Source organism: Desmodus rotundus, chromosome 1 (assembly GCF_022682495.2).
Source record: "Desmodus rotundus isolate HL8 chromosome 1, HLdesRot8A.1, whole genome shotgun sequence".
NCBI classification, from domain to species: Eukaryota; Metazoa; Chordata; class Mammalia; order Chiroptera; family Phyllostomidae; genus Desmodus; species Desmodus rotundus.
Window position 1 is genome coordinate 159,769,026 of NC_071387.1, and position 18,569 is coordinate 159,787,594.

The following is an 18,569-nucleotide window of genomic DNA, read 5'->3' on the forward strand; positions in this document are numbered from 1 at the left end:
TATTTATATTATTATATATATTTATATATAGTGTGTATCTAATACTATTACCTATTTATCAAGAGAAATCCTAATAGCATCAAACAATTCTATGCTAACTAAAATAAACGATAAAAAGCTTAAAAGAGCAAAGAACACAGGATATTTAGTGGATACCTGGATAATATAAAAATAGATTTATGGAAGAGAGTAATAGAATCTAAATGTAAAAGGGTGTCCAGAAAATTAATTTGTTGCATCTGACATTTAAAGTATTTCCTTTTGGCTACACAAGAAAGAGTTTTAATAAAGCCCTTTGTATATATTTCTGAAAGGTAAATATATTATAGGGAAATGGAGGGTTGGAAGAAAAATGTGTTCCATCATGTCTAGGTATTAGAATTTTGCCTAGTAACTTGCCAAAAAATTCTGCTTCTAAGAGCTATGGCATTATGTGCAGACCCAGTTAAAGCAATTTTTCTTTGCTTTGCTTTGACTGCTAACTTAAATTCAAATGACGTATAAGCCACCACTGGAAGATGGCTAAAACCAAATGTTTCATTGCAAGGCAATGAATAACAACTAGTATAATAACCTCAAAAAAATTATCTGAGTTCCTGTTTTGATCCAATTCAAATGTTTATTGAGTTTTGGCCTTTTAAAGGCATTGTGATATGTACCATGTTACTTATTGTGCCTTATTTGTTCAATGTACATTAAGACAGAATTTATATTTTGTGAAAGCAAATTCAGAGATTTTAACAATCTTGCTAGAGGAGTGAGGAAAATAAGGAAAATGTTGTTGGGCAGTGTGTATATGCATGTATATGTTGTGTATGTGTATGTGTGTACATGTACACATGCATGCACACATATGGAAAAATTTAAACAAAAGGTAGATAGACTTTACAGTCCTAGAAAGTAATATAAATAGGTCTCAATAACAAGTAATGATAGTGAACTATACACCATGTCTTCAGTTATTCATTATTTCCAGTATACAAACTATATTTTCCACGTTGAATCATTCAAGTTGCTATGCAAAAAGTGACCTTCCTCTCGACCCCCAAACAAATAACAGGGGTTTTTTTGTTGAAACATATGGACTGTTGGGATGATCGATGTTTTTTCCACTTGTTCAAACTTTGAACAATAGTTACTTTTGAGTAGTGTTTAGAACACGTCTGAACCAAGTATCGTGTAATACCATTTTCTTATAGATTTCCAAAGCCTTACCGTTCACGGTTAATGACACTGTGTTCTGGGTGTCTTCAATCCCGTACATGACGTCGCAGCGGTAGAGGCCAGCGTCACTTGCAAGCAGTTTGACCAAGGTGAGTGAAGCATCGCCCACATCCTCGGGATGTGTAGGCACCGACACTCTCCCTTTGTAGCCCTGGCCAATCTTGATACTCCCATTTTGAGCCACAAGAACAGTAGTCTCCTTTAAATCTTTTCCACTCTTGTCCAATTCCATCTTAGACCATTTGATTCGGAGAAATTCACTGGTGGTGTTGTAACTAGGTGGTAAGGTAGGCATGGTTGAAAAATGACAAGGAAGATTGACTTTTCCAGAGAGGGACCCCTTAACAGGTGGGCTTTTTTCCACTTTGACTAGAAGAAAGAGAAAATAACAAATTAATAGTCCTAAAAAAAAAACAACAGTCTATTACTTATGTAAATGGATAAGAAACCCTTACAGAACTTGTTACATCTTCAATATATGAAATAATGAGAGAGATTTTATATAGAGAGAATAGTATACAATTTCAATAATGTCTTATAACAAAGGGAGAGATTAATAATACTCATTTTATATACCAAAATATGCATTAATCTTAAAGTATTTATAACTCAGTGTTTCACATGAACAAATAAGTGGTAACATAAGGCAAGTATAGGAAGGCAAGCCATCAAGCGCCAAAGGAGACTAGAACCAGCAATGCAGGTTTAGAAGGCTGGATCCATGGAAGAAAGAGCAGCTGAAAGGTGAATTTATGTCACAGGTCGGAAGATGAAAAACGTTTGTTAAGATAACTGCCACATTACCTTAGAGGAAATGAAAATAAAATTTAAAGAGGAAGTGAAAATAAAAAAATGTACTTCAGTAGAGTGGAGCAGGGGGAAGTCTAACACTTGAAAGGACCCTCTTTGGCTCAGTATTTGAACCAAAGACTTTCATTATAACGACAGACCCAGCTGCAATCACTTTGCAGCGAAACCTTACCTCTGGGTTATATCCTGGGGGAGACTTGGCATCTGTTCACCTAACCCTCCTGAAGTATTAATCTGCACAATGTCATTCTGTTTAAGCCCTTAAACTTCTAACGGAAAAGAATGTATTGGCTACAATGTAACACTATTACATGCGAAAGAAGTGTTCTTTTACTCTTACAGGAATCCATACCTCCCCCCACACCATCTTCCAGTGTCTACTAATTGGCTAGAGGACTGTTGGTAATAACAATAAAAAAGATTGTTAGTATAAAAGCAGCTTCCACTTAATGAAATATGATGAACAAGTTAATCGGTGGAGTGAAATAATAATTTGTAAATAACAAAATGACACATATCTAACATTAGTGTGTTGGTAACACACAGGTCAATATGGATACACGTCAGAAATTAGTGTCAGATACACTAGCCCTGGCTGGTGTAGCTCAGTGGATTGAGCACAGGCCTGCAAACTGAAAGTTTGTCAATATAGCTTGAAGAGTTGTCAATATAGCTCTGTGGATTCAGTTGGGGATAAGGCATTGTAAAAATTGTAGGAGAACATGGAGATATTATCCTCTTCAAAAGAAAAAAATAGTCTCTGTTGCTAGAGATCGAAATTTAACTTCAGAAAGACAGGCTTATAAGATGTTTCATGTGATACAAATAAATCTAAAATTATTATTACAGTATTATATTTACTATATATATATAATGGAAACCAGTAATCATTCCAAGTTTATAATGATCATTGCCGTCAAATTCTTTATCACTTTACTAATCTAACAGGGTTTAAGGCACTCAAGAGTAAATAAAATTAAAAGGAAATGTGCTATTAGCTGCACTAAGCTAATCTTTAAAGTGTTATAAAGAGTATTAGTATTTTGGACTATAATAGCAAGGCAATAATTTTATTTTTAATGGTCTCCCTGGCTTACAAAATTAATTCTCTTACCTAAAGCTCATCCTCAGAGTGAAACCGGTCCAATACCTTCCTAAGGATGCTCCACTAAAGAAGTCACTCTCAAGATCCCAGCTGGCTGGTGACAGACCTGAACCCGAACATGTCTTCTTATACCTAATTAAGGCATCTTTCAGCTTTGGTATTTATGGGGTTCTTCTCCTATCCCTAAATTAGTTCTAGTTCCTTTCCAGTCTATACCTATCCCATTTCTAATGGCTATTTGAACTGAAAACTGTTAGGAATTTCATAATCTTTTAAATAAATCAATAAAGTCAACAGGGGACTCTGAGAGAGTGACTACTGCCTGGTTCATAGGTCTTTAACTTGGAACCCGTTAGGGAGAAATGGATTGCTCGTTTTTTCGGCCAGGAATAGGGGTCCTGAGAAGGAAAGGGGTGAGGATTCTCTGACCTAAAAATCTTTTAATTTACATTTATCATATTTCTAGAAAATCTCATCTTCCTTCCCGAAGAATTATTTAGATGACTGACTTCAGCAAAAATAAAGTCCTGCATTTTTAATGGAGAATAAACTTTATCATCAACCTCAATGGTGGTATAACTTGTAAGATTCTTTACCACCTCTTTAAAAAATGATTTTAAGATAAGTGACTTAGAATTCCTCAATATTTATTACTAAATTATAGTTCTTTTCACAGTTTTAGATGAGTAGAGGCAGACATGGGATTCAGCCCAATCTATCCAATCGAGAGGTCTCAGAAACTTAGAGTATTGCTCCATAACTGTACTGTAAAAAAAAAACCATATTGGAACAAAATGATGTCAAAAGGCAAATTTCCCAAGAAAATTAAAACCTTTGGTTGGACATACATAATATTCCATGTAGAATCCAGGACTAACAAAAAGCTGTGTGGTCAGCTCTTTTGTGTATGAAATCTTGGGTCTTAATGCACTGGATCACGAGAACTAAGTTCTCTAAATCTAAATATTTTTAAAAAGAAACTTAGTAGTTCAGAGGATGTTTATGGATTATCCTTGTTTAAAGAAGAAAGCTGCTACCTGCATGAACTTGTCTGAAATTCTGACCATGTAAGTAATAACAAAGAATGCTAACGAAAAGTTTGCTATTCCCACCAGATGGTTTGTGACCTAAATGAGTACTGTGAGGGAGAAATGGCTAAATAATGAATGATCAATTACCTTCCATTCTCTGTCAGTACATTCTCCAGAAGAAAGATGATGTAAATTCCATCTACATTATTTGAGCAAACACACTTATACACACAGAGACTCTGGCCAAAACGTGTCAGATAGAGATTATGGGAATTCATCACTTTCTCAAGTGATAAATATTATTTTCTCATTCATTTATTTATGCACAACTGTGCATGACTCTAGTTATAAATATTAGAGGAATATCCAAATAACTAGGTCAATGCTAGATAATCAATATAATGGGTATTGTTAAAGCAAAGAGCTCTTCATGAATTAAAATAAAGCCAATAACCAGTACACAAGGTGTTCCTTAATGTTAGTTATTGACCTTTTGAAGATCTACAAATAAACAGAAAAAAATCTTAAGATGTAAGTACTTGTGTTGACTCACAACAAGGTACTTTGGTATATCCCACTATGAACTTGGCAAATCTGTTTTATGTGGATCTTACATTTTCAACTTTCTCCTCTCATATGAAAAAATAAATAAATTCTTTTGAAATTAGCCCCAACTAATCACATCTCTTAATCGTGATCATAGATTTACAAAGAACTTGGTTCTTGGAGTGAAGAATAATAGAGTGGTTAAGAGAATGACCTGGGTTGGGGGGTGGGTGATAAGGTCTCTTTGAGAAAGTAAGACTTAAATTGGGATATGAAGGATCTAGAGGGCTATTAGAGTCTAGGGCCCACCAATCTGTTAACAGTTCAGGAGCTGTCTTTTTCATCATTTTCAGGAAGTAAAGGTGAAGGAACCCAACTGCCTGGGTTCAACTCCAGGCTCCAACACTAAATTGATGTACGATCTTCTACATTAGCTATGCCTGCAAACCATTTGGTACTACAGTTTCCTCATCTGCCAAATGGGGAGAATAAAAGGATGTATCATTAGAGAGTTAAGATTAAATAAACTAACTATGCAAAATGCTTTCAACAAGGCCTAACACATTAAAATTACTCAATATTTTTAGTTATTATTATTATTATTATACTATGTTAAAATACTGTCAAGGAGCTGTACCACGGTTTTGTTTTGTTTTTTAATTTTGGGGGTGAGTGCTTTTCCTTTTTTTAAGTAGAAAGTCTAAACTTTGTTTTAAATGAGGATGGTTGCTCTGTCTTTCCAGGTTCTACTACTACTTCCCCTGTAACCCCCCTTCTATTACTACCTACCCAAGCCAGCTCCCTTTTCTGTATCTCTTTTCTATGCCCTCCCTCTTCACTAGATGCTGTTACCCTTTCCTCTCTGTGATATTCGCCTTTTCCCCTGAAAATGCAAAAAAGACAGCTTCTGGACTGTTAACAGACTGTTGGACCGTAGACTCTAATAGCCTAATAATCTTGGTCATTTATATCTCAATTTAAGTCTTACTTTCTCAAAAAGGCCTTACCAGCTCCCCCCAACCCAGATCATTCTCTATGATGTCACACTGCTTTATTTTTATCAATCTGAAAGTACCTGAGTTGTTTATGTTTGTGTTTACCATCTGTCTCATATAAGCAGGAGATTAAGTTTAATGAAATCCAGGACAATGGTATATCCCTGTACACCCATAATTAAACCTGGAACATAAAAAGTATTCAAACGACATTGTCAGTTGGTAGTTATATGAATGGGTAGAGTAAGGGGTGGATGGTTGAATAAATAGATGGATGGATAGATGAACTGATACTTCAATGTTGAGTATTGAAGAATGAGTTAAAGTAGAAGTGTAGAGAACAAGACACTGGACTGCCAAGCAGAAAAATTACATAGGAAAAACCAGGTAATATGAAAGTCTGTGCATGGAATGGCAAAATACTTCAAAGATTCTGAAGGACAGAGCAAGTGTGAGAAAGAGGTAGATGCTGTGTCTGGAAAGGCACCCAAACAGGAGTAGATCACTGTGGCTCAAGGCAGTATCGTTCATGAATCATAGTCCACGAATTTGGAATTGTAAAATATTCATTTGGTGGACATATAATTTAAAGCTAAGAAAAACAGTTTATGTGAATGTACCTAGTTACTTTGAAAAGGAGAGAGAAAAAAAGGGAAGTAGGTACAAATACTTGGCTGTCAGTCTTCTCTTTATCTTCTGGACCTTTCTCAAAATCTAGCCTCTTGAGGGTATGATAGCCTTTTTTTAATAGAAAGTCTTTGAGTAGTATTGAAGAAGATGGGAAATTTGCCCAATGACATATGCAGTTGGCCCTCCATGTCCACAGGTTCTGCATCCACAGATTCAACCAACTGAAGATTGAAAATATTTTTTTAATGTTATGTTGCTGATGAGTAATATGTAGTTAAGCCTAGATGGTTGCCTCTGTACTTGAACACATTCTCTAAACAGTACAGTATAACAACTATTTATATAGCATTCATATTATATTAGGCATTATGAATAATCTAGACATTATTGGCTTAAAGTATATGGGAGGATGTGCATAGGTTATATGCAAATACTATGCCATTACATATAAGGAACTTGAGCATCCACAGATTTTTGTATCTGTGGGGAGATCCTGGGACCAATTGCCCATGGATACCAGGGGATGACTGTATGAGCCTTTTGCACAGTCTGGAAATAATCCGGGAAGTTACTGTAAGCCCACCTGTTTCTTTAGCATCCTGTTCATTATTTTGTTTTGATTGATTTATTTAAACCCACTGTTTTCAGCCTAATAATATTTTAACCAAAAGTTTTCAGCACTGAATAGATAAAAAAATTAATCCTTTATTCTAGTTATTCCATATTGCCATTCCGTGCTCCAGCACTTAAATGTTTATTTCCCTTAACACCAAACAAATTGTTACCACACTCACCTTTATGTAGTGCATGGGTTGCTATTAAGGTAGAGCACATCAATAAGATGCTCTTTATATTAATCAACATCTTGTCCTAGAAATGAAGAAAAATCCAAAGTAAATCATAAACTTTCAGGTTTATGGAGGGTTATAAATCACATGCTATTGGTATGTTATATGTAAAAAGAGTACCAGAAGCAGCTCCTCTTAGATAGTAAAAACAGGAGAGGAAATTGCAATAGAAGTCGTCTCAGCACTTTATTAGTTTGACTCTCACACAGTGCAGTAGTTACCAGAATAATCCCAGAACCCGATTTGGGGACATAACAATATGAATGTGTGGGACAACCACAACTGGGTAGGCCGTAGGAAGAAGAATAGAGACCACAGCCCTCATTACTGGTGGCTAAAAGCTGGCACAAAGGGAGGAGGGTGACCACAAAGTCTATTTAGAAACAGGAAATTGGTCATAGATGGAGGAAGAGAAGATAGGAAAGCAATAGGGAGAGATGTTGAAAGAGGAGGATTCGCATCAAATGTGGGAAGGAACCTGCTGGTGGCTCACGCACATGGTACCGAAGGAGATAACAAAGGCTTCGGCTGGCTTTATAAAAGCACAGGCTCAATTTAGGTTTCTAGGAGGCTGAACAAACAAATAAGTGTATTATGAGGAACTGTTCGTTACAAAAAAGGCCAGCGCTGGCCATGAGTTTTTAAAACCAGTCCAACAGTTCTAAAGTCTGAAGAGTAAATCATGAAAGAAAACACTCGGATCTGAGTCAAGAAACCCAGCCCTGGCTTTGCCATTAATTTATTGTGTGACTTTGGCAAAAACATTTTAATAAACTGAGACTCAGAATGGTCCCTTCCAGCTCAAATTTCTATGAAGTTGTAATTACGAGGATGGTGAGTACCAGTGTTGGGGACCATCTAGAAATCAAAGAGCCAATCTCTGAAGAATTGCAGATTATTTGATCTCCACAATTGTTCCCTTCTCATCCACATTTAGAACTTTTCTATAACAGGCATTGTTAGGTGGCTACAAATAGCCATTCTTCTTTCTCATTTCCTACACAACTCTGATTGCATTATAGTATCTACCCTCCTTCATACAGCCATATACTTTAAAGGAGCCCGGGTCAAAACACAGTCCAAAGAGTGATTCTGATTGTCCTGAGGAAATCCCATTCTTGTCACCAGCGATCAGTTTTGAAATAAATACATAATGCGATTTTGGCCAATGAGATGGGAGGAGATCTCTGCAGGGGTTCTAAAGGTGCTCCTGGGAAAGGTATATTCATCTTAAGAAGAGAGAGAGAAAAAGAAGAGATGGTTGCTTTTCCTCACAGTACATTGTGATGACAGGATTTTTCCTCTCTAACTGTAGTAGCCGCCTTGCACCTCCGAGTGTACACGACAGCCTCGGGAGATGAAGCTGAGAAAGAACTGGAAGGAACAGAGCTTAAACCCAGAGTGAGCCATGCCTTTGCATTTTCTTTTACATGAAGTAATCAACTCCTTTGTTACTTAAAACCATTACAATAACGGCTTTTTGTTACTTACAGCTGAATGCATCCTGACACATATATATGTTGGTGCCCTAAATAACTTCCTAACACTTTCCTTAGAAAACATACTAATTCTATATTATTTAGGAAACCTAGATTGAAAACAACCAAATGCTACAAGAATCAAAGTCAAATTTAAGCTCAATTTCAATTTCATAATTTATGCCAGGTATTCATTTTTCCTATATACTCATCTTGATTTGAATGCTTTATTTTTATATATCTTGAAATATGTTAGAACTGATCTAAAACAAAATTATAAAATTCCAGATTTTCCTAAAGAACATTTTTTAACCTAATACACTGTGTGTGTATTTTTCATCTATAGGCCATTGGACAACTCACAATGAAAAGCATATAGTTGATAAACTTTGACAATAAATTTATTATTTAGCATACAATTACTAGAATATGCTAATAAATGTTGTTAAAACTAACTGGGAAATTAGATTTCTACATTTCTGGATTTCTTATACGATACCACAGCAAACAGAAAGTATACACCTATTTCTCAATGCCATTGCAACATTTCAGGGAAATATAAAGATATCAATTTCACATACTTTATAGTTAAAAGTTTCCAAAAAATGAAATGTTAGATTGTATCATAAAACAGTATTAAACAAAATGCATTCTATGAGTATTAACTGAATCCAAATAAGAAAACTTTCTATAAATGTACTTATAAACCATGATTTCTTATCATCCTTTAAAAAATTGTTCTCAACTTTCTTTTGTGGGAGGAAATATTTCTAAGTATAATATTAAAAGTCTGGGCTCCACTGTCAAATGGTCCTGAATTCAAGTTCTGCATCCTTTACTGATACTCTGTGATTTGGGGTAAGTTATTAATTCTCTCATTTTCAGTAGTTAATTAATTATGAAAACTAGTACTTAATAATTGGAGTGAATGTAAGAACTGATAAAATAATTCATATGACATATAGCTTATTGATAAAGTGTACCAAATATTCAATATTTATTATTAAAATTACTAATTCAGCCCTGGCTGGTGTGGCTCAGTGGATTAAGCACTGGCCTGCAAACCAAAGGGTCTCTGGTTTGATTCCAGTCAGGGCACATGGCTGGGTTACAGGCCAGGACCCCAGTGGGGGGCATGCGAGAGGCAACCACACATTGGTATTTCTCTTCATCTCTTCCTCCTTCCCTTCACCTCTCTAGAAATAAATAAATAAAATAAAAATAAATTAAATTAAATTAAAAATTACCAAGTCAGTCTTTCTACAGGTGTTCTCTTTCCGGTTCATATTACTAATAGTAAAAAGAAAAGTATTTGAATCTCTTGGATTTGAAAATGATAGCCTGGGTTACCCTTATAGAAGCAATGTGCAACTTCATGCCTACAATAAATTGTCCTATGTGCTTTGAATCAGTACTTGTAAACACGTTTTATGTCCTCTGTAGGACTAGCTCTGGGAGGCAGAGCTTCTATCATATCCAGCTTCCTAACTCCCACAATATTACCTCAGTGCCAGGTTTAGAGTAGACCCTTAAAGAAGATTTGTACACCAACCAAATGCATGACTAATGCCTCCATTTCCTACTCAGAAACACACTGTGAAGCAAAGCGCCAGCAGTCTCTTATGAAGATGGGAAGGCAGGTTAATTAACACCTGAAACACATTTATATCAGTCTAGTTGAATATTTACCACAACGCAATAATAACTGATGTTTGTCAATATCTAGAGTGTCGTATCTCGTACCAAACCCAGAGGAGAGGTGTGATCCTGACCCAGGAATGTGTCTTCTGCACCCTAATCCCCTCCAAGTCAGACACTCAAAGCCTGAACTCTATGTACCACACTTTATCCTTATAAAAGTGTCCTGTTTGTTTGATGGAATAGGAAAAGGGGTCTTTCATCTATGTGAGTATAACAAATATACTCAAGACTTAAAATCGTCCCTAAGACAAGGCTAAGTAATGATGCCAGTGCGTTGAAAATACAAGGGAGAGATAGATCATGTTGTAAATACATTTGTAAAATTATGTCTGAATAAGTGGCCAACATTTAAAAATTGGACTTTTCACACTAAGTCTCAGATCTGTGACTTCTTTTGAAAAATCAGGTCTAACAACTCTAGGTTCATATTCTACCTGGGCGATCATTAGCACAAGCAAGCGGCAGCCTCTCACCATGGCTCTGTGCGTTCAAGGTTATCACTGGCCCCCTTGAGCTTCTCGGCCATGTCTACTCCATGCCTGTTCCCTGTAGGCACAGAATTTATACCCCTCAATCTAAAGGATGGTCATTTATCTCTTCAGCAAATACCTCAGTGCACGGGCATTCATTCTTTAATTTTCTTAAGGCTATGCTCACGTTCATGGTTGTTAAGTCACATGATTTTCCTTCTGTGTTTGATCTTATTAAATGAGGAACTTTATTTATTTTTTATTGTTATTCTATTTCAGTGGCCCCAATTTACCCCTTTTGCCCTCCTCTGCCCAGCCCACCCCCCTGGTCCCACAGTCAGTCCCCACACCATTGTCCATGTCCTTGTGTCATTCTTACATGTTCTTTGACCAGTCCTTTCCTCTTCTTTCTACCATTATCCCCTTCCCCCTCCCCTCTGGCCAATGTGAGTCTGTTCCATGTTTCCATGTCTCTGGTTCTATTTAGCCTATGAGTTTATTTTGCTCATTAGATACCTCTTATAAGTGACATCATATGGTATGTGCCTTTCTGCGAAACGAGAAACTTTCTAAAGTCTCTTTTTTTGTTGTTTGTTTTCAGCACCACTCAGACCTCTATTGCTATTCTTCTTCTCTTCCTGTCAGTCTTGAAAGCATAATCTATTAGTGATAACAAGTCTGTTGGCATAGAAAGATCTGGGAGATAGGAGAGCTGAGCCTATATTTAGCCTTCTACTCCAGTGAAGTCAGTGAGGAGAGGAGAGAGACTTTGAACAATCAAGACACAGCTGACTGCAGCTGTCTAATTGCCTGGGAGACACAAGAGACAAGGTCAACCAGACTCCTACCCATGAGAAATAACTGCACGGAGGATAAATGTCACTCCAGAATGGGCTGCTCAGACAAAGAGAGAGCCCAAGTTCTAGCAAACAGACATTTAATATTCTCCCTTCATTTTGGGGAAGCCCCAGTGAGCAAAGGGTGACTTAGGGACACAGGCACACAGGCATAGTAGTTTTGTCTTCCAGTCTTCAAATTAGTTACTCCAGACAACCAACTGTCTAGGACACCTCAGCCACAAAGTGGAAGTAAAGAGCATTGTCTATCAGATTGCTCCTGGGTGCTTTTTCACAGGAGGGATCGCTGTAATACAGGGAGAAATCTCTCGTGGTTTAGACATCAAATTTCATGAATTTACTTCACAGAAGAAATGGCACCATATGAATTTATGCCTAAGCTGCGATTAGACTCCTGAACCTGGACTTGGCTAAGCTTTTTCATGTCAATGGCCCTTAGTACTGCTGCTCTGTTCTCTGCTTGGAAAACATTGTGCATTCTCTATTCCATTTTCCCTGCTCACACTTCATCTTAGCACTTACCAGCATTTTATGAATGTATTTGGTAATGGCTTTTCTCTCTCCACCATTGTATAAGCTCCAAGAGAGCAGTCTTTGGTATTTTGTTCATCGTTGTATCCACAATGCACAGGATATTCAGTAAGTATTTGTGAATGAGTGAATATGTCCTTTTTTAAACATAATTAGATGCATATTACATATACTATTTAACACATTACTTTCTTCACTTAAAATATAATGTACTTTGGAAAAGGTTCCAAATCAGCAAATACAGTTTGCTGTATATTTGCTACAGCAAATATAGAGATAAGCACCTCTTAAAATTCTTAGAAGGTTAGAAAAACCTGATAGGATTTTTGTGTATTTATATACACACAGAAATAAGGTAAACTAAAATGTAGATATGCACTTATACCCTTTTACAGATTATTGATCTATCCAGAGGAATTTCAGGAAACATGACTGACAAACACATTAAACAAAGGTACTTTGCACTAACCACTGAAATACAAGTACTCCTTGCATATTCAGTGATAAGAACTTAGCAAAGTCAAAAAATCCTGGAGAATATACATAGATATAGAATATATACATGTATATGTCGTTTACCACATCTAGGCTGCCGGAGGAAACTGGCAAAAATTCATTCACTGAAGTGGATCTCAGCCAAGGCATTTCTCTCTAAATCCCCTTGTTCTGATTCCAAACTAGAGAGAGTACCGGCCTTGTATTTTCTTGTAAAGTATAGACCTATACAACAAAGCATGTTTTCTCAGACCAGAGCTAGTAACCTCCAACAATGAGGGTTTGTGAGTCCTAACTGGTTTCTCTAGGTGGGTGGTGACATAATAGCTTACTACAGTCATTCATTCTTTTCCTCAAAAGAACCATGTATCTTGAAAAGTTCTGCTCTGTCACAAGGCAAAATCCCATTTTAAATAGTGTCTAGAGATGTTTGCCCATGAATAAAATCAACAGATATGTTTAAACCCCAGTAGGAAAGGAGAGCTTCGTTTCATCACTCTTGGGAACAGTCTTGGTTGATCTTCGTGTTCCCAAAGGCTCCCATGCTCAATGAGTGACCAATCATTAACCATGAAGTCCTTAAGCATAATAATGTCAGGGAAGAGAAAACAATGACTGCGTCTTTAATACAAAGTATATTCGGCTTTAAGTTAGCTTTTTAGGTCCTTTCCAAACAGAATTTACAAGGACATGAATATAGAGATCTAATAATATTAGAAGCATTCCCTTCCAGTTTGTAAGAGTAAAGAAAAAGAAGAAAAGAAACCTATGTTTGTAAACATATGTAAATCTATGAGGATTTTTTTTCAAACTTCATTTTTAAAATCTGGAAATTCAATTTAGTAATATCTTTTAATTTCTTTTTTTTAACTAATAAAAACAAAATAATAACTTTGAATTCTTACATAAATTCTTAGTGGTTGTCTTGAATCTCATCCCTCTTCCCACCACCCGCAAGAAGATTAGGGACTGTGGACTTCCTGCTGGAGGAAGTAATTGCTCAATCACTTTGGAATCCATTGGAACCCTTTGCAGTATTAGACAAGACAGGCATATACAACCATAAAATATTCCTTTCTTAACTTAGAGCTCAGAACTAGAAGTCAGTCCCGAAGACCTTCTGCTTGATATGCTGACATGCAAGTTACATATTGCCCCAACTGGGAACAGGCTTTTTTAAATTAACTTATTTTTAGAGAGAAGGGAGGGAGAAAGGGAGGAGCGAAATATCGATGTGAGAGCGAAACCTCGGGACCAAACCGCAACCTAGGCCTGTGCCCTTATCAGGATTGGAACCAGTGACCTTGAGCGTCGCAGGAGGATGCCCAACCAAGTGAGCACAGGGCACTGAGCTTTTATCTTAGAAAAATAGTTATTGCTTTCACGGGTGCCTTCCTGTTTTTATATGCTATTTTAGAACTTTACATGAATATTTTCACAATATATTTGGCACAATTGCTAAGCAGTACTTAAAACAATTTACGTCACAGCTTTTAGGAGTCAAAAGGAGAGGGAAAGAAGATCAGTTAGTGAGATGTCAGAATGTGAGATTGAAAAGATCATTAAAACCCTGTGTTTCCAAGATAAAGAGAAGTAGGAGAAATTAAAATGCAGCTGTAGGTGGCAGTGTCTCATCTGTGCCACATTCCCTCCAGTCAGTAGCTCGGTCATCTCGTAAATAAGTGAGGAGTTCCCACTATGGTCCGGGCCCACGCTGAGGCCGGTGATGCACAGGGACCCCCGCTACACCCGCAGCCTCATTCATATTTGCGGTCACAGATAGAATTCTATCAGTCCTGTCAAAAATGGCAATTGTTTGCCATTCCAGACGAACTCATTTTATAACAGCCTTGAACATCATTATCCTGTAAAAACAATAACAACAACAACAAAAAAGGTCTTTACACCGACCTGAACGTATTTAACACAGGATAAAATCATCTCATATTTCCGACCAAAAAAAAAAAAGTTTTATGGAGTAAATCTTTGCTTCTCCCCTGTCGCAAGGCAAAACCTCCTACTGCTCCAAAAAGGCAAAAAGAAAGAAAGAAAAAGGTATTCTTTTAGTAAGTGTGCTTAGTGCCGTCTGGTAAAAGTCGGGGGGTCGCTTACAACAGCAGCCAACAAACACCTTTAGCCTTGGGTGCATGGTCGTGGTGCTCCCCACAATGTAGCCGGCCACGCCTTCCCCTGCTCTGCCCCGCCCCGCCCCGCCCCGCCCCCGGCCTGCGGTGGAGCAAAGCCCCGCCTCCACTGGCCTCGGGGGCGGGGACCCACGAGGCTCCCCGCCAGCCCCGAGGCCGAGCGGAAGGCTGGTTCCGCTGGACAGCTGTGTTGGAGCCCAAGAAGTCACACCCGTCTCGGGCCGTAGCTGAAGCCCCAGCCCACGTGGCGGTGGCGGCGGTGAACTCTGGGGCTGCAGAATCCCGGGAGCAGTTTCTAGCCCCGCGGGCGCTGAGCGGGTCAAAAAAGGCCCCAGGTCCCGGCTGCTCCAAGGGGCTAGTTCCTCCCCTAACCACCCTTGCACCGTGCAAACCGCTTCAGTCGCGTTGGTTGTTGCTCTTGGGCTTAAAAAACTATTTTAAAAAGAGACGCGAAATTCAGCCAGACGCCTCGAAACGAACCCTCTCGGTCAGCTCCCAGCAGTTTGCGCGCATCTGCCCCATCTCTGCTCCTCACTTCTTCCTACTTCCTCCACTGTCCCTTTCCTTTCCCCTCCATTCCCTTCTCTTTTTTTCTCCTGGCGCCCTCCTTCCAAATTTACAGGTTCGAGTGTCCTGACGCTGAGGATGTTTAAACTTTGGATTAGGGGCCCTTCTTTTGCAATGCCCTGGGGCGGTGCCCTAGCTTTGGGTTCAATTGATCTTAGGCTCTAGTAAAATTTACAAAAGTAAGGCTTTTTGTATTATCTTTATTATAGTGACACCGAAAACAGAGCATCATCCTTCATCCCCCCGCCCACCCAAAACCTGGATTCGCCCCTGGCGAAGAGAGTTCCTGCGCCAAGCTGCGGACTCGCCGCTTATCCTAGCTGACTTGGGTGAAGGCACTGCTGAAACTTCTCAAAGACAAGGTCTCCTTCCTGGGTTCTTCAAACCCCTAGATTTATGTTTCAGATTCTGAGTAGAAACCTAATGACTAAAGGGATCCTCCATCCTGGTGAAAACGATTCGCTCCGGTTGAGGGGCTGGTTTTTCTCCACGTGTGCTGCACTTCTCCATCAGGGGGCGCCCACACCCGCCACAAAACTCTCTATTCCTAGACGAAAGGCTTCTGCTAGTCCGGTGCGCGCAACTGCGGGCTCGTCCGGAGGAGCTCACCTCCTCCCTCGCTCCTCCCTTCTAGCCAGCGTGGGCGGACAGGGGAGGCAGGGATTTCACACTAGCCATTCATTTGTCAGCCATGGGGGAGGGGACGCAGGAGCTAGAGTGGCCGAGCTGCAGAGGCTGGGAGTGGGGAAGGGAGGCACAGAAGATGGAGACAGGGGCAGAGACAAAGATGACACAAGGAACACAGATAGCGAGATTGACTTTCCGCCTGTGGGTGTGCGCACGGCGGGACAGCTCTCCCGGCCCCACATAGATTTCTCCTTCGTCCCGCAGCTTCTTTCGGGGACATGCCAGACTCGCTGATGAGCAGCTGGGTCCCTAAGCAAATACTTTAGGCTATGACATTATTTTTCTACCTCGATATCCGATGCCTAAACACTGATCGTGACACGCCCAGTGACTCAGACAGTGAGCCAGGACAGCCCTGAGGCTCCCTAGTCCACAAGCACCAGGGATGTCGCCCGACAGCACCCAGGACTCCGCAGGGCGGCGGGACGCTCAGAGGAGGGCGTCCCACGGGGATCCCGGCACACGCTCTCCGTGGCCGCTCGACCTGCCAATAAAGTTGCTCAACTAGGGCCGAGAGCTGGGAGGGGGTGGGGAAATGGAAAGAAGAGGAGGGCTGCGGTCGCCGGGGCGAAAAGACTGGTCCTAGAGGCTCCAGATTCGAGTTCCCGCACCACCTTTGTCTGCAGAGTACTCGGAGCGTTGGTTTGCTCCTTGCGATGGGAGCGAAAGCTTCCACTTAGCTCTTCAGGGTAAGATAAAAATTCTTGCACATCACTGCTAGTTTAGGACGAGCTTTTCCCGCCCAGGCGCCTCCCAGACCTCCACGATACTCCAGCAACCCCACCCCCTCGCCTGCTCCTTCCCGGCCAGCCCCCATGCACAGGGCGCAGGACAAAAGAACGCAGCGGCCACCGAGAGAGCCTTGACAGCCCCCCAGTCGCCAAGAAGACCCAGCCCCGACACCCTGCACCTCCCCAGGCCGGACATTCCCCCAGGCTGCCTACGGGCTGAGGGGATCACGTCCGCGCACGTCCCGGGCAGCTGGGACGTGGGGTCGCCCTGTCTGGAGCTGCCCCGGAGCAGCTTTCCAGGAACGCAGAAAATTGACTACACACCAGGGGCTGGGAACCAGGTGGCCTGCAGCGAAGCGGCTTCGGGGACTTGTCTGTGGGCAAGTCTCGGAGTCCCCATTCAAACTTTTGCCTCAGCAGGTTAACAAAAATTTTTAGATCAAGGTGCCAGGGGGCCCTCTCTCCTCTCCAGCTCAAGACCCTACGACTTTTCTAGGGGTTCTCCACAATTCCCTTTCTTCCCTTCCCCCAAATCCGTTAGTAGTTCTACGCCCACCCCACTTCGGGCTTCTTTTGTCTGGATCTTTTTCAGCACCACGGTCCCTCTGTATTCGTTTCTTCAAATGTCCTTCTGAAAGTTACCTGCATTTTTAAAGTGCTTATATTTTCTTAACTTAGCCCTACAGTTAGCTCTTTTTGCCTTAATCAAAGCCTTCTATCAATTGCAATGTACTTCTTTTTTCTAAGTTCGCTTTTTCCTATAAGTTTTTTTTAAAAAGGGAAACAAAAGAAACGTGATTACCTTGAAAGGCGGCTTAGTGCAGTTTGTGGGAAACAATTCACCGCAGAGCTGCGCGAAAGGGTTCGGCGTTGCCTGGGCGGATCACATAGGAAGCTCGGTGGCCTGGGGATGGGTGCGGAGGGTGCGGGACGGTGCTGCAGGATGCGGGAGGCTGCGGGGCTGGTCCAGCGCCTGTCCACAGCACTTAATGTTCGCGGCTGCTTCGCCTGCCCGCCTGGAGTTCTTCCCCAGAAAGGCTTGGGGCAGCTCGCCTGCAAGTTCAAATGCGGGTTGTGACACCCATCATCGTTATATCACTGTACCGTCAGCATCGAGGAGGAGACTCAGTGAGGAGGAGGAGGAGGAAGAGGAAGAGGAGGAGGGTTCATTCACAGGCTCCTGAAGCGCTCCGCTGCTTCAGCCACTCCTAAGAGCCCAGGCTTGGAGAGCAGGCAGAGAGGCGGAAAGGCAGCTCCCCGCGCTTGCGGTAGGGACCGCCTGCCTCCCTCCCCAGGCACTCCCACCTCTCGGCGTTTCTTCCTGACAAGTACCAATCGGCTTGGGGACAGCCGCACTCCCCATTCAGCGACTCCCTAAGTAACATCGCGCTGTGTGCGAGGAAACCACTGCCCTCCCACCCCTTCCCCACCTCCACTTCCCCGCCCCCGTGCTGCCAGTTCTGGGTTAGGGGGGAACGAGCCCCCTGGCTCGTGTAGGACAAGCTAGTACTAGACAATTGAGTGCCGTCAGTTCTTCTTGGGAGCAAACGAAACTCTGTAAAATCAGCAAAGAACTTGGTTGCAGCGTTCTTTTGCGTCCACAGAGCCTGCCTGTCCCATCTAAGGGAAGTGTGAGTCTCAAGATTTCTGCCGACCTGAGACACAGAAAAGGAGATCCTCCTGAGACCTAGAGGGGAAGCATAAGAATTCCCACTGCCT

At 40.9% G+C, this 18,569-nt stretch overlaps 1 protein-coding gene across 3 annotated transcripts in view; it reads right to left on the reverse strand.

Annotated features, from left to right (window-relative positions):
- VCAN (versican) overlaps positions 1-18,019 on the reverse strand; it is a 106,148-nt gene extending 88,129 nt beyond the window's left edge. Inside the window, exons 1-3 of one of the 3 annotated variants that reach the window (XM_045197905.3) lie at positions 17,653-18,019; positions 7,136-7,211; positions 1,216-1,593 (exon numbers count right to left, since the gene is read on the reverse strand). In XM_045197905.3, the coding sequence (XP_045053840.2) occupies positions 1,216-1,593; positions 7,136-7,205 (448 nt within the window). In that variant the 5' untranslated portion in view covers positions 7,206-7,211; positions 17,653-18,019. The remainder of the gene's footprint in view (positions 1-1,215; positions 1,594-7,135; positions 7,212-17,652) is intronic. The other 2 variants (XM_045197903.3, XM_045197904.3) reach the window with 2 other exon arrangements.
- Positions 18,020-18,569: the final 550 nt, after the last annotated feature.